The following is a 16744-nucleotide window of genomic DNA, read 5'->3' as shown; positions in this document are numbered from 1 at the left end:
GTTCACTACTGCACTTTCACAGAGCTTGCATCACCAGTTAGTGAGCCCTTGCTCTTTCAAAGTACAGTTTTATTTAAGATATAAACGCCTCTTTTTTAATGCAAGATTCTATGTTGAACACTGAGGTTTAAAGCTACATAAGACAAAAATCCCTGTCCTCGAAGTACTCAATTTTAGAAGAAAAAATAAGGCAAAATCTGTTTTACTGTTGTGGTTAATAATTAAATAATATCATATGCTTCGCTGGTGGCTCAGACAGTAAAAATCTGACCGGGGTTCGATCTCTGGGTCGGGAAGACCCCCTGGAGAAGGAATAGCAACCCACTCCAGTATTCTTCCCTGGAGAGTTCCATGGACAGAGGAGCCTGGCAGGCTGCAGTCTGTGGGGTGGCAGAGAGTCAGACACGACTTAGCAACTAACATATCGTAGATAACACTATATCCCATTATCCACTGTGCGTTTTTAAATTAGTGTCTTAATATGCAAGCAGTAAAGTACAGAGTAAATATCATAAAAATCCCATAAACTCTTCGTTAAGAGCAAAAGTAAGCTGAGAGGCCTAGAAAGATGATGATGACTCGGTGATGGGAAGAAGTCATCTTTGCCAGCTAGTACAAAAAAGACCTGTGGAACCAAATAATGTTTAAGATCCTTCCACATCTATAATTCTAAACAAATAGATTAGAAGATAACACTCTGGGCTTAACTGTGGACCCAGTTACTCGCTTTAGTGCTAAAGCTTTCCTCTTTGTCTTCGATTGAGAGGCTAGTAAAGGCACATTTTATTCATTTTTTCCTTATAAATTCTTCTCTGAAATAACTTGTTTATTTTCCCCCTTTAAAAAGTTGATAAACGGAATGGCTCAAGTCACATTTAACTCTGAAACAGCAGTTAAAGAATTGTCTTATGAAAGTCTAGAAGATTTAAACGACAAGTACCTCTATATTGGTGTGACAATCATAGAGTCTACAGGTAAGTTTGTTTTCCCTCTTAAACTTTCTCTTGGCAAATATTTGCTGTTGTTTAGTTGCTAAGTCGTGTCCGACTCTTTTGCAACTCCATGAACTATAGCCCACCAGGCTCCTCTGACCATGGAATTTTCCAGGCAAGAATACTGGAATGGGCTGCCACTTCCTTCTCCAGGGGACCTTCCTGACCCAGAGACTGAAGCTGCAGCTCCTGTCTCCTGCACTGGCAGGCAGATTCTTTACCTCTGAGCCACCAGAGAAGGCCCCCGGGAGGAGGGCATGGCAGCCCACTCCAGCAGCCTTGCCTGGAGAATCCCATGGACAGAGAAGCCCGGCGGGCTGTAGTCCATGGGCTCACAAAGAGCTGGACGTGGCTGAAGCGACTTAGCATGCACCAGAAAAGAGACTTTCTCTTGGGAAATATTTAGACAGCATATTAAAGGTATAAATGATGACTACATTCTTTCACATCTTACTTCCTTTCGTAGTTAAATTTTATTTTCCCACCATTAAAACTGGGACTGGAGCGCAGCGTTGTCACCACCTAGCCACTGGGCCTCTACTGTCTCAGTGGCAAGAAGGGGTGACAGCTGCCCATTTAACAGCCCAAGTGGCTCGCAGCCTGTCTGACTTGAACATCTGGCACCTCAGTTTTCTCACCCAGGAGGAATCAAAACCAAGGAGATCATGTGTGTACAGACATTTGGTGAAGTACCATGCAAACGAAAGTTACCACGACTACCACTGTTTTATCCACTTAGTGGTATGATGATGGAGTTTAAGTACATGATAAAGCCCTTTTCTTCTGGAATAGTAATTCTATCCAAAACTGGAGGAGATGTTTCTAACATGGGTCCAATAATGGTATACGCCTCTCAGTGTTACGGCAGGAATAGAAGAGTCAGTCTGCGCAGAGCACGCTGACCAGCGCCTCTCCCCCCTTTCTCCTTGTCTTCCCTTCCTCGCCTCCCCTCCGCCCCCCAGTTCTCTTCCCTCTCCATCTTCCCCTCCTCCTCTTCCTCCTCGTCTTCCCCCTTCTTCTTCCTCTCCTCCTCACCACCTATTTTTCCCCCTTAGCATTCTTAATACCTTGTCTAGTACTCTTAACCCTCACTCCAATGGTTTTAATAGTTAATAATCATTACTCCCAGTTGGACTACTTTGTCTTACTTCTGATATATCTCGATTACTAATGTACCTTATATTTGCAGGTCTATATTGAACCCCCAGTCAACCATGAACAAATAATTTAAACACACTAAGTCCATTTTTTTTTTCAATAAAATGCCTGTTACACTAGAAGATTCCTAAGTCTCCTTCTACCTCTTAAAATTTGTCCTTCTAGGGTAGCAGAAGGAAGAACTGAGGCAAATGCAGAGTTATTAAGCACTTTGTGTACATCAGATGCTCAATAGAGGCGGGAGAATGATGATGATTTTAGACTCCCTGCCCTCTCTATATTTTTGACATTGTTTTAATGTTTCTTTCTTACTGTTATTTTTCTCAATTTATTTAAAATAAATTCAGTTTAAGCAATGTTTATTAGATATGCAAAGAGTGCTGCTAAATATGCAGGCTTACAAACGTTAATGACGCGTAATTCCAGTACTCAAGTGGCTTACCAACGCGCATCAGCTTACAGACAAATAAACAAAGAACTCTTTGACAAGAAGGGATTCCACATGTGCTCTAAGCAAAGTGCTTAATGCTGCTGACCTCCTGAAGAAGACGAGCTCCCAGATGATCGCTGAGCAACCAGCAAGGTGTCCTGAAGATGACTGGTCTTGTCTTGAAAGACCAGTAGGGTTTTGAGGAAGGGGTGACAGGCAGCGTGAAGTAGGGCACTCTTAGGGAGGGGACATACCAAGGGTGACCATTGAGAAGAGCAGATTACTCTGTTGGCTGAAGTATAGGATGTGTATGTAGGGGTGCGTATGTGCATGCTAAGTCACTCCAGTCGTGTCCAACACTTTGCAGCCCCATGCACCGAAGCCCACCAGACTCCTCTGCCCATGGGATTCTCAAGGCAAGAATACTGGAGTAGGTTGCCATGCCCTCCTCCAGGGGCTCTTCCTGACCCAGGGTTCGAAACCATGTCTCTTCTATCTCCTGCATTTGCAGGCGGGTTCTTTACCGCTAGCGCTACCTGGGGAGCCCATAGGTGGGAGTATCAGGGATGTAATCCTGGAAGAAGTTAGGGATACTAGAGCTCTGTATATTATTCTGATAACTTATTGTATACAAGTTTTAGCTGAAAGGTAACACTATTGGGTCTTGCCAATAGACCCTCTGTGTTCTCTCTACCTGAAGCTCTTTTTTTATGCTTTCTCCAATTCTCTCTATATCCCTGCTCCCTAAAGATGACCTCCCTGTAAGGCTTAGTCTCTGGCTGACCCTTTCTTCTCTCCTTAATGTCTTCTATGTATTTAAATGGAACTCAAGCAACCGGTGAAAAGTGGCATCCCCTCCTCAAATTTCGCCTCAGTCTACTTCCACAAGGGCCATCTCTACACATAAGCCCTAAGCATAAGGTTTTGGAAACTCCTGAGAAGGGTTTAAACTCTTCTCTGCACTGCCCCTCTGAACCAAGACCCATGTCTACTTGCTGCTGGTAAATGAGTGAGTGCAGGAATGGAGTGAATGAGTGGGTCTGTGGAGGCACATGGAGACAGACATAGCTCCCCACACAGATCAGTACACTTCTAATAAATTTTTGTCATTTCTTTAGGTGGATTTTCTGAAGAAGCAGAAATTCCTGGCATCAAATATGTCCTTTCTCCCTACAAACTGAATTTGGTTGCTACTCCTCTTTTTGTGAAGCCTGGGATTCCATATTCTATCAAGGTTAGGTTGGGGGTGGGGGTACTGCTGAATGAGATCATCTTTCTCAAAAAAAATATGGGGGGGTGACAAGCAAAGGAAGGATAATGGAGGCAAAGCACAGAGGAAACTCAATCTGTACGTGAGATCGGCCTCTCTGACAGTGTAGTCAGCAGTGGGAAACTGCCAGCCAGCTTCTCTCTTGGGAATAATATCAAACCTTAGGACAGTATCAGCATTTAGTAGGATAGTCTGTGTTAGGCATTCCCTAAATGAGCCTTACATTAACGATATGTATTATAAATAAAGCTCCATATGTCTATAGTTCAAAAAAATACTAACATTTAAAATTATTTGACAACACGTTCTTAAAAAGTCTTAAGACAGAGATGTCATTCCTTGAGAATAAACCCCTTTGTCTGTGTGTTTATTTCCCACGGCCTGAGGGGGCACTGCTGTGCTCTTCACGCTGCCTTCTCTTCTCACGTGACGCTGTCGGAGCTCATCTCTCTGTATCATTCCCTGTCCTTTGCATCTCGACACTTTTCTGTCTGCCCTGACTCTTTCCTCTCTGGTTTTTGTTTTTTTTTCTCCTTTTCAATATTTTCTCTCCTTCTTCCTCTTTTCCTTTTTAAAATGCTGATAGTATGGAGCTAAAACATTTATCTGACTTTGTAATTATATTTTATTGTATTTAGTATTCTATATCTGATTATCTATTATATAAAACATACTCTATTACATATACTATGTTTTATTATATTTATCCTTTAGAAAGCTGTAGATCACTGGCTTTTAAGAGAAAAAGATTTATCAGACCCCAAGCAACCTTTGGACATGCTTATAACTTCTTAATACATATACAACACATTTAATAATATATAACATGTTACTGTATAATGCATATGATAATTTATAATTTATTAGTATATTAATACAATATATACAAAAGATCATAAAATATGTCACTATATAGAATATATTTATTATTTTTAAATGTCTATGTATTATATATTTATCTTTATATAAAATATATTTATATACTATATATCTCTATATATTTCACATCACATATAATAATATATACCTTTGTGGAAATTCTATATGAATTTAGCATATGCATGGCAATGAGAGGTAGAGTTTAAGGAGAAAAAAATGTATTTATTGTTTCTCATGGGGCTTCTCTGGTAGTTCAGCTGGTAAAGAATCTTCCTGAAATGCAGGAGACCCTGGTTTGATTCCTGGATGGGGAAGATCCCCTGGAGAAGGGCATGCAACCCACTCCAGCATTCTAGCTTGGAGAAACCCCATGGACAGTGAAGCCTGGCAGGCTACATTCCATGGGTTGCAAAGAGTCGGACACAACTGAGCGACTAAGCCCTATACTATTATTTCTCATATCTAAGAGATTAATTCCCAGAAGTGATTGCTTCATTTTCTCTTTTATCTAGTTCTCAACCAATTGAAGAAACACATAAATTAAAGAACAGAGGACTTTATCTCATCTACTTGGCAGGCCTAATACAGTGTTTATATTCTGAGTCATCTTGATATACAGGGGAATCCATTCAAGAACGATTTAACTAAATAAGATTAGACCCTTTCATATATAAGATGAGAACATGCTTCTCTTTAGTGAATTGAATATGAATAATTTATACACTGGTGAGGAGAAAGGGAAATTATCTCAGAACTGTTTTGTTTTAAAAGAAGTGATGGGCTGTGGAAATGAACTTGGATTGTTCTGGCAAAACAGGTGCAAGTTAAGGATTCATTTGACCATTTAGTAGGAGGGATACCGGTGACCCTGAGCGCAAAAACGTTCGACGTGAACCAAGAGATATCTGACTTGGAGTCGAAAAAGAGTGTAACACGTTCCAGTGACGGAGTAGCTTCTTTTGTGGTGAATCTCCCATCTGAAGTGACGGTGCTGGAATTTAATGTGAGCTGAATTCTCCTGTTAAATTTTCTAGGACAGTGTGTACTTTTGACTGTGTGTTTTGGCCAATGTGCAAAAAAAAAATGTGGCAGATTTTAGACATGAGTCCAGCAAACAGTTCCACAATTTTGCAACCAAAGGAAAAAAAAAAAAAAAGCACCAGAGGCAGTCTTCAAATTAAGTGAATGGTCGTTTAGGAAGATAAATGTATCAGCTTTTATTTCGGGTGAATTATTTTCTCTTGCATTAGTAAGACTGTATTAAAATCTAGATGCATAAAATAGGCATAGCAGTGAAAATTAGTGATAGAAAGTCTCTCTTTCCCACCTTGCAAACTTTTGTGTCTCTTCAGGGCCACAAAGGGGTCAAATGTGGAATCCTCTCTTTTTTTTCCAGCTATATGAATTACTCTACCTGAAAGTTCACTTAATAGTCTTCTCTGCCAGCAAATAATGTTTAGGTTCCCAACTCCAGATAAAAAATAACTTAATAATGTGTGTCAATGACATTGACAGCATGTCAGCTGCACAGATTCACTGTCGTCTACTGAGTCCGTATGAAGCGCTAGACATCGTACTGAGAGCTTTATGTGGAACACATCAATACCCATTTAATCAGCTCTCTGAATCAGAGAATACTGTCTTTGCCATTTTGCTGCTGAGGAAACAGAGGCTTTTAACCTCTCTTGCGGTTAAATAACTTATCCAGACTTAATAAATGATGGCTCTTGAATGCAAACCAATGTATATCTCACCCCAGATATTAACCTCTCTGCTGTCAAAGGCCGATATCACTGCCATGATATCACTCCTGCTCCACTCTGTGTTTGTAAGCCCTTGCCTGTGCCTCGGCTTCACAGTGAAACTGGGCCAAAACTCCTGTCCCCAGTCCTCGGGACCTGCCCACCGCTACCCCTGTAACCCACAAGAAAAGAGTCCCAAGCTTACCAGGACACTTCAGGAAGGATGCCAGTGTTTGTTCCATGAGCATCACTCTGTTTTCACTTCACCAGACTTTCCCACCATAACCCACAGTCCCATATTATCCCAGTTGTCGTTCACAGCCTTTGTAAAGTTATCTGATACCACAGCTGTACAAACACATTGGAGGAGTGGATTTCTTTTTCTTTAGCAATTGGTGTTGTGAAATTTAGAAATGTATAAAGCAAAGGAAGGAATTTAAAAGGTATGTTTCACAGAAGACATACCTTTACGTCACAGTCCACGTATCTTTGTTTAACTTTTTTTTTTTTCCTTTTCAGATCAAGACAGAGGATGTAGATCTTCCCGAAGAAAATCAGGCCAGTAAAGATTACCGAGCAATAGCATATTCATCTCTCAGCCAAAGCTACCTTTATATTGACTGGACAGAAAACTATAAACACTTGCTTGTGGGAGAACACCTGAATATTGTTGTTACACCCAGAAGTCCGTATATTGACAAAATAACTCACTACAATTACTTGGTAAGTATAATAGTGATAGATTTACCTGATAGATTTACCTGATCATCCTTTGCTTACAGAGAAGTGTTAGAATGATCCCTGACATACGTTCTTACAAAGCACTTCCAAGAACATCACCTGATTGAATAGTCAGTTTTTCAAAAGCCTTCGAGACAGGGCATGGTTTTCATGACTGTTTCACAGAAGAGGAAGCTGAGGGACCAAAGACTTAAGACTCACCACAGTCACCCAACTTGGAAGAGAAAGGTTGCGATCAGAACTGGGAACCTCTGATTCTCCGTGTGACGTGCCTTTCACCAAAGAGAGCGCGAGTCCTCTGCAGAGAGAGCTTGATTAAATTCTCACATTACCTCTGCTCTACTTCATGGCCACAGATTGCCCACCTAGACCGTTTAAATACGTGCATTTCAGTGTAATACAGGAGGGACCCAAGTCCTGCTCTTAAGGGTTGAATCATTTCAAACCTGCTCCAGGAGTACCCCTATTACGTCACTTACATTAAACAGAGGGATCAGTCAAGGCTGTCAGTGAAGGCTAGGAAAGAATCCACAAAAAATGTTATAGGCTTCATGACAATTACCAAAGAAATGGGATTAATTATTCTGAAGTTCAGGCCACACAAGTGATGATGACTTTCTTTCAACAGTTTTAAGGAAAAAATTTAAATGACATTTAGTTAATTCCTGAACTTCAGTCCCTTCATCTGCACGATGGAGATAGTATTCCCAACCTTCTGGTTGTCATGGAAACTAAAAGAGTTAATTGAACATGAAGTTCCTGGCACATAGTAGGCCCTGGCAATGTAAATTTCTTTTTCTTTAACATAATTTCTACTCTCACTCCCAAGCTCTATCCTAAAGCAAAGGTTATGTTTTGTAATTACCATTTCTGCTGCTGTTTATTTTTAGATTTTATCCAAGGGCAAAATTGTTCACTATGGCACAAGGGATAAACTTTCGGATTCAGCTTATCAAAGTATAAACATCCCAGTGACACAGGACATGGTTCCTTCTGCTCGTCTCCTGGTCTATTACATCGTTACAGGGGAGCAGACTGCAGAATTAGTGTCCGACTCAGTCTGGTTAAATATAGAGGAAAAGTGTGGCAACCAGCTTGAGGTAAGCCACAAGTTACAAGTCCCAATCAGATTTTCTCCTGAATAAAGGGGCTGTAAATGTAGCTGTCTCTGACGTTTTGTGTCGTACAAATGATTGTTTTCTTTTCCAAATGACCTTTAGGTTCATCTGTCTCCAAGGACAGATACGTATTCCCCTGGCCAACGTGTATCTCTTAATATGGAAACTGAGCTGGATTCCTGGGTGGCTTTAACAGCAGTGGACAGTGCTATATATGGGGTGCAAAGGACAGCCAAGAGACCCCTGGAAAGAGTTAAGTAGTGTGTGGCCTTCGTTACTGGGGTGGCCCTAGGCAGTGCTTCACAAATGGGGCCACTGGGGTAAGTGGTGGGGAAAGAACTGAATGCAGACTAGACTTGCTTTTCTACTTACACAATCTTCTCAGAACAGGGGCTCTCAGGAAGGTAAGCCATCCTCACGTTAGTCTCTAAAGCCCAGGTCTATCCGTTTTCACTTTTCCAAGTATGGAGTTAAGCACTTTAAAAGCATACAGTCATGATAGTAGTGACATTCATGGGGCCAGAGTACCACTGATTGGCAGGGTTTGGAGATTTGGGAGCAGGGGACTTTATAGTAGCAGCACCAAGGAAGAATGAATAGGCAAGCTTTGGGGGATTTTCGCTTTTGTTTCCTTTTTTTTACTCATTAAAATCTGTGGCCCAGAAGAATCTGAAAATTATTCATTTACTCTGAAAGTGAAAGTGAAAATTGCTCAGTCACGTCTGACTCTTTGTGACCCCATGGACTATACAGCCCATGGAATTCTCCAGGCCAGAGTATTGGAGTGGGTGGCCTTTTCCTTCTCCAGAGGATCTTCCCAACCCAGGGATCAAACCCAGGTCTCCTGCATTGCAGGCGAATCCTTTACCAGCTAAGCCACAAGGGAAGCATAAGAATACTGGAGTGGATAGCCTATCCTTTCCCCAGGGGATCTTCCCAACCCAGGAATCGAACCAGGGTCTCCTGCATTGCAGGCGGACTCTTTTCCTCTAAGTTCCCATTTACCTCCCCTATGAGAAGTGAAAGTTGCTCAGTCGTATCTGACTCTTTGCCACCCCATGGACTATACAATCCACAGAATTCTCCAGGCCAGAACACTGGAGTGGGTGGCCTTTCCCTTCTCCAGGGGATCTTCCCAACCCAGGGATCGAACCCAGGTCTCCCACACTGCAGGCAGGTTCTTTACCAGCTGAGCCACCAGGGAAGCCCTTACCTCCCCTGTGCTCTGCTACTATTTTCTAGACTTGAGTTTCTTTGAAGAAGGAAGGAAGAACTGAGAAACTATTAAGTTAAAAATATTCAGAAAGGAAAATTATTTGGGGTCAAAATTAAAACTGGGAAAAGCCTTCCCCCAAAACAAATTCTCTTTCACTTAGAACCTAGAGCCCTCTTTCCCAAAATACGAGAGATTGCGCTGTTTTTTTTTTCTTTCTTTCAGCGATTTAAAAGCTAGCTTATTAATTCACTTACTCATACATTCACTCATTTATTCTTTTTTGGACATTATATTGATTACAGTATGCACTCTGTGTACAAAATAGCATGGGTCAATTTCGAAGCATCATCTCATCGAAGCTTAAAACTTAGTTCTTGATTTAATTTTGAATAGGCATGGATTTTTAAGAACAAACTAAAGGAAGGAAGTTGGGAAATTCGGTCTTTGGCCTTTTGATAAATGATAGGCCTGGGCATTTCCCAGATTTGTTAGAATCATATAACAGTTTGTACCTTTAGTTTTTCAGAGGAATGATTTCCGTATCTGATTAGGCTTACTATTTTGCCTTTTAGGAATCGTGCTAAGAATTATTAAATTAACTAAGTACCTCTGAACAGGTATTTCAGACTTTAGAGACGAGTGACCTGGGCTGTGGGGCAGGCGGTGGCCGTGACAACGCAGACGTGTTCTATCTAGCTGGACTCACTTTCCTCACCAACGCAAACGCAGATAACACCCGAGAAAACGGTAAAAAAAAAAAACACCGATTCTTGTTTATTCTTCAAACTGCTTACTGAAATTTACGTGAACAGTTTGCCTCCCAGACTTCGTTGTTGTCCCTCCTCCAGAATAATTCACTACATTGATCTTATGGTGACATGACTAGGTAACTCCTCTGTATAAACGGTTTCGTTAGCCTTCAAGATAAAGTACAAATTCTTTTCTGTAATACTCCAGGCCCTCCGTGATCTTCTCCCCAGCTCTTTGCAGCTGTTTCTCATCCCACTCTACGGGACCTTATGTTTATGCCATAGAGAACCAAGTGTGGTTATGGGTGGCACTAGCCTGTTTTACGTCTTTGACTTTTCCTTATTAGGACTGCTTTCCCTTTCATCAGCCTGCAGAAGCTAGTGGGCGAATCATCTCCTCTGTGCAAGCTCTTCCTCGTATAGAATTGATCATTTCCTCTCCTTTAATAGGGGAGCTACTATAGGGACTAGATTTATTTATAAGTAATTCAATAGAAGTACATCACTCAGTTCAGTTTAGTTCAGTTCAGTCGCTCAGTCGTGTCCGACTCTGCGACCCCAGGAACCGCAGCACGCCAGGCCTCCCTGTCCGTCACCAACTCCACTATCTTGCCTTAAACTTAGTGACCCATCTTGTTTCAGTCACTGCACTGGGAACTCTTTACGGGCAAGGACCACACCTTAATCGTTTTCTTCCTGTGGTTTTAAAACTGTTCATAATTACACTTGATACTAATATTTATAATAATATAAGCACAGAAAATAATTAAAATAGCATACCTAACAAAAACTTGGCTCACTCCTAAGGGCTCAGGTATTTCCCTGTAATGAGTGGATCACAAAGGTTATAGGATCTAAAACCAAACTCAGATCAAACAAGTCAAACTGTGTAACAACAGATCGTGGGCCCCTCCAAAAACAAGTCACACTGGGATGTGTAGTGTACAGAGCTTGGTCAAAACCAGGTTCTCAGTATTTGTTGAATGAGTTATGTGAATGTTTTAAAAAAAATAATTTCATGGAATTTTGTGTTTTTTGAGATTTTTATTCTCTTTTCCCCCTCCTTTTTTTCTTTATCTTTTTAAAACAGATGAACCTTGTAAGGAAATTCTCAGGCCAAAGAGAATGCTGAAAAAGAAGATAGAGGAAGAAGGTATTATAAAGGTTTCATGTGATTGCCAAAAGGTTACGATCATGTAATTCAAAAGCTGGAGAAAACTAAACATCATCTAATTTCTCCTCGTTCAGATGAATGGGTGAAAAGGAAGCTATATACAGACATTTAGCTCATCTCCCTTGGAAAGATTCATCTAAACAAATCCAATAGTTCATTTGCCATAACCCTAATCTAAGGGAAATAAGTCTTTGTTATTTCTATCTTTAAAATATAAAAGATTAACTTTCAGTTGTTACAAATATTTCCTCTCTGCAAACTTCATCTAGGGACTAAAATTACATTCTTCCATTTTATTCTAACAAAATCCATGGTTTAATTAACTCCGAGATATACCTAAATGTCTATCTCTTCTTGCATACATTTAATACTTAAGAATCAGTTGGATTATTGGGAGGAATAAGCCCAATAGAAATTATTTTTAAGTATTATTTAAACAGAGATATGATAATTGGCAATGATACAGTAGAAAGAACACTGAACCAGGAGCCAGTGACCTGAGCTCAAACAATAAGGATGTTTATAGTAATACAATAATGCTTTGCATTTATATATGTCATTTTAATTCTGGCTTTCATTCTGAGTTTTAATGATATCAAAAGAGAGATATTGGTCAATCCAAGCATTTATGATAAAGGAAGATGCCACTGGTGAAGGTGTACAAACTACAAGAAACATTTGAAAAAAATAGGATATTTAGCTTGAAGAAGAACATACTTGTGTAGTGATAACTAGCTTCAAATATTTTGCAGACTTCTCAGATTAACTTACTTTATTCAAAAGGGTGCTGAATCCAAGGTGCTCGTTTCAAAAGACAGTACTTAGGTGAGTTGCAGGAAGCCCATAAACATTTAGTGCGAATCAGAATGGACAATGGACTGCTTTATGAGGCCACACTCTTCCTATGGTAGTTCCACAAGGAGGCTGGACAGTCCACCAGCCACAACTGTTGTGGGCCAGGGACCCTGTGGCAGCAGAAACCGGGTATCCCTTGAGAGCTGTTCTAAGCCTGAGATGTTTGACTCTATGCCTAATCAACGGCATTTGAATTATGATCATTTCAGCTGCTAAATACAAACACATAAATGTGAAGAGATGTTGTTATGATGGAGCCCATCGGAACGATTATGAAAACTGTGAGCAGCGAGCCGCTCGGATTAAGAAAGGCCCCATATGTATCAAAGCATTCAAGGAATGTTGTGCGATGGCAAACAAGATCCGGGCTAACGAGACTTTCAAAAATATCAAATTAGGAAGGCTCCGTAAGTTTGGCATTTTCTATCGGAAAATATGAAAAATGTGATGTAACTTTATGCTGCCAAAAAAAGGAGGTGTTCATGCTCTCCTTAAAATGGAAAGTAGAAAAGATAACTTGTAAATGCTCTTAAGAAAAAAAATTCTTGTCACTTTCGGGAATCAGAAGAGGTGAATACGGTATAGAGCAGAGTGCTCTCGCCCATAGTCAACACCCAGGCGAGTCTGAAGCTGACTCAGTCTATAAACGTAAATGATTTTTCATCTTCTCTGAGCCTCACTCTCCTCATTTTTAAAGCAAGAAACTTGGGCCAGATGATATCTAATATGCCTTTGAGTTCTAAAATTTCATGATTCTATGATATTACAAACATTAAAATCCTGTTTGTACCTATACTGACCAAATATAGCAAAAGATTTCAAAGTGTAGCATAAAGTTAAATGTACTTACATAAAAGTTGAAATCTTATTTCAATTGAAACCACCATATACATCTTCAGAATTAACAGGTTTTCAGAACTTTTAGGACTTTCAATTCATTCATATACAGTCAAAACAAACAAAAACAGAATGATAGATCCTGTTTGATTGTTTTGCTTAACAGTATGTCTTAAATGTTATCGTTCTGAGTGGATATATTTCTGCAGAAATAAACTCTTGTGGCCATTTGTTGAAACAAAGTCATTAGATGTATGTAGGTTGTTTTCAGGTTTTTGCTTATTACGTGCAGTATTTTTTATGAACAATCTAGTATCCATTTCTCATGGTCCAGTTTTTCAACTCTAATCATCTGGGTTGGCATCAGTTGCCTGGAATTCAGCCTCTCTAGTTCCCTCCTCTGTTCCTTGTTCTCGACAGCTTAGCCTCCCAAATCTCACGCCTGGTGTTGCAACTCTGCCAGGGTCTGTATGGGTTTCTCTCCCTGTTCTGAAGCCTGTAAACTGCCTCCAGACAGTAAACCTGGATAATTTGGGGGTTTACCTAATCTGTCTCCCTTCCCTGAGGGATCCCTGATCTGGCTCACTTATGCTCTAATATCTGAAAGCAAGCTGTTGTGTCTGGTTTTCTAGTTTTTTTAAGGCAGAGAAGTAACTCTAGTCCCTACCAGAACATCTTGGACATAAGCAGAGATTCTGCTCATTTTTATTAAAGGAAATATAAATAAATGTCTGCGGTAAGGCAAAGAATCGCATAAACTTCCCTATTTTATAAAACAATAACAATTGTGATTTTTAAATGTAAATAACTTTTAAACTTTTACTTATTTATTTGGCTGCACTGGGCCTTAGTTGTGGCACGTGGGATCTAGTTCCCTGACCAGGGGTCAAACCCAGGGCCCCTGAATCCGGAGCCCAGAGTCATAGCCGCTGGACCACCAGGAAAATCCCTGCAATAGATAGGAATTTACTTCATAGGGTTTTACTTCATAGGGATTTACTTTACTTTATATTAGACTTTATAGACTAATTAGTATTTTGTACAATTTTCAGAACATGAAACATTTAGCAATTTAGGAAAAAAGTTATTAAATATATTTTTATGCTTTATTCATGTTGTCAGTGCTACTAGTGGAGAAATCCTAGTAGGCCTTTATTGTTCTATTTTGAAACTGCCAAACAAAATGTTTCATTGACCTTTCAGAAAATACTTAAGCTATTGATTAATGTCTACATTTAAAAATTCAGCCCTAGGTAGAATTTTTGCTGTTTTTCCATAATCATATATACTTTCCCCCCCAGATGTAAAGTCTCTTTTACCAGTAACCAAACCAGAAATAAGAAGCTATTTTCCAGAAAGCTGGCTATGGGAAGTTCATCATGTCCCGAAAAGGTATTATATTTCTTTGACATTCTTCTGAAAAATATGGAAAATATAACCAAAAATCTGGAAGCTACCCATTTCCCAACAGTTTATTTAGGAGTTAAGATCAAACCACCACTGGGTCAAATTTTATTTTATTTTATTTTATTTTTGACATGTGATTTGCTCTGAGAATTAGTTCCACGGCAAGATCAACTCTTGGGGAAGAAGGGTACTATTCCATTCAACTTCATTCCATTTCAGTTAGTTTTTGCCAAGCACAACTGTGTGCTTTATGCTGTATTACACAGCTGTTTTCATCCTGAAATATCTGTAACTACAAAGCAAACATTGATTAATAGGGAGAAAGGTTCTTTTCTTGTTAAAGTCCTTATTCAACACTTGTTTATGGAATGCCTACTCTGTACCCGGCACTGAAAACAGTGCTGCTTCCCTGCAGGTCACCCCTCCTCAGGTGGCCAAGAGTGGGGGTGGACGGGATCTCGAAGCACAGACTTTCCAAGGAGCAGTCAAGGCAGTGAGTCCAGGGCCTGACATCCGACTTCTTCTGGGTCCCGCAGTCTCCACCCTTGTCCCGCAGATTCCTCCTCCTCGTTGTCGTCCACTTCATCTGACATCGCCCCTTGCCTTGCATTTCCCTTCATAAGCCTTTCTACCACTGTTCCCACCTAATGATTGGATGTATTACCCCTTCAATGAACCCTGTTACACACATCACGCAGTCTAATAGCTACCTGTCACATTAAAATGTAAATACTTCCAGAGTAAGGACTAAATTCAGACCAGTTTTATATCCAATACCTGGCATAGGGTCCAGCTTGCAGAGGCACTAAAACAAATGTGTTGAATCCATGCACACTGCCTCTGAACTTTTTTTGTTTTATTGGTACAATTTACTTACTGAATATAGACTGTGAACTAACTGCCTGAGAGCAGAACGGTATCAACGAGTGCTATATACTCAGTATTTAGTGCTAGGCTTGATGCAAAGTTGATGTACAATCGTTGTTTGTTGAATGAGTACAAGCTTGATCTTCATCAGAAATTTTTAGTCATGTCAGCTTTGTTACAGGCAGTTTTAAGGTACATTAGTAGTTTGCTTCCCTATTTTAGAACACACTACACAATAAAGAGTTCATGGGGCCACAAAGAGGGAGCCGCGACTTAGCAACTAAACAACAAGGTGATAAACATAATTCTTTCTTTGAACTGTATGTTTTGAGTTTGCAGTGTTTCAAAGGTATCCTTCCGAGTTTGAATTCTCATCATACCAGTAAAATATGTAACAGTATGGAACGAGTGTAAGAGTTACTGGATATATTTTTCTTGCTTGATTTCTCCTTAATACCTGATGTGATTTTGTTCTGGTGTGATTTCTTTCTTCTAAAGTAGTATGAGGCAAAAATTCTGCAAGTTGTCAGTTTTGGTTAGTAAATGTCCCATTGTATTTGAATATCAACATTTTAACTTTCAGAAACCAACTGCAGTTTGTGCTACCTGATTCTCTAACTACCTGGGAAGTTCAAGGTGTTGGAATTTCAAATAGTGGTAAGCAAATTGAAGTTATATATTTACATAAGGAATGATTTGATTTGGCAAAAACGCAGGATTTTTTAAAAATTACTGTCTTTTTAGTTTATCCAGAACTTAAGTGGTGCCTTTTATTAAAGTCTGTTTATAGTGTATTACAAGGAGACTTAGATAAGCTCACATCTTGGACTGTATCAGTTTCCTCTTTTCTTCTTCTATTAGTCATCATTTTGTAAAGACTGAGGTGAAGCCCCCATTTTTCTTGTTTTATTCTCAGTGACTAGAAGATGGAGTAGTGTTAGAGACAAATACAGGATTTCCCTCCTGGACTAGTCCCCTTTTGTGGTGATTTAGTGCAGATACTTTATAAATAACTTCAGGCCTGGCTTGTTGGTTTGCTTTCTGTTTTGTGTTCTTATAAATCTTGGCTTCCACAACCAAAATTTCATGCCTGTTAAATGGAACCTATAATGAGTATCTAAAAAAGAGATTTGGTGCTTCAGTTAGTAATCATTCTCACTCCTTAAATAGAATTAAATATTTTTTGGACAAACACAGTTTTCTGTTAATACCAGTAATTATTGAACGAAGATCAATGATATAAGAATAGACCTTAAACTATCTCACCACAAGAAAAACATTGTGTAGTACATATGGTGGTGAATGTTAA

At 39.7% G+C, this 16744-nt stretch overlaps 1 protein-coding gene across 2 annotated transcripts in view; it reads left to right on the top strand.

Annotated features, from left to right (window-relative positions):
* The window catches only part of C5 (complement C5), a 139180-nt gene that overhangs the window by 68161 nt on the left and 54275 nt on the right, over window positions 1–16744 (top strand). For both annotated transcript variants that reach the window (XM_040242080.1, XM_040242070.1), the window contains 11 exons: window positions 848–974; window positions 3699–3814; window positions 5547–5732; window positions 6991–7194; window positions 8103–8312; window positions 8433–8582; window positions 10164–10293; window positions 11386–11448; window positions 12534–12731; window positions 14463–14553; window positions 16019–16092. In XM_040242080.1, the coding sequence (XP_040098014.1) occupies window positions 848–974; window positions 3699–3814; window positions 5547–5732; window positions 6991–7194; window positions 8103–8312; window positions 8433–8582; window positions 10164–10293; window positions 11386–11448; window positions 12534–12731; window positions 14463–14553; window positions 16019–16092 (1549 nt within the window). The remainder of the gene's footprint in view (window positions 1–847; window positions 975–3698; window positions 3815–5546; window positions 5733–6990; window positions 7195–8102; window positions 8313–8432; window positions 8583–10163; window positions 10294–11385; window positions 11449–12533; window positions 12732–14462; window positions 14554–16018; window positions 16093–16744) is intronic.

This window comes from Oryx dammah, unplaced genomic scaffold (genome assembly GCF_014754425.2).
Source record: "Oryx dammah isolate SB20612 unplaced genomic scaffold, SCBI_Odam_1.1 HiC_scaffold_1, whole genome shotgun sequence".
In the NCBI taxonomy this organism is placed as follows: Eukaryota; Metazoa; Chordata; class Mammalia; order Artiodactyla; family Bovidae; genus Oryx; species Oryx dammah.
Note: the sequence above shows the minus strand (reverse complement) of the source record. Positions and strands in the feature narration are given on the sequence as shown.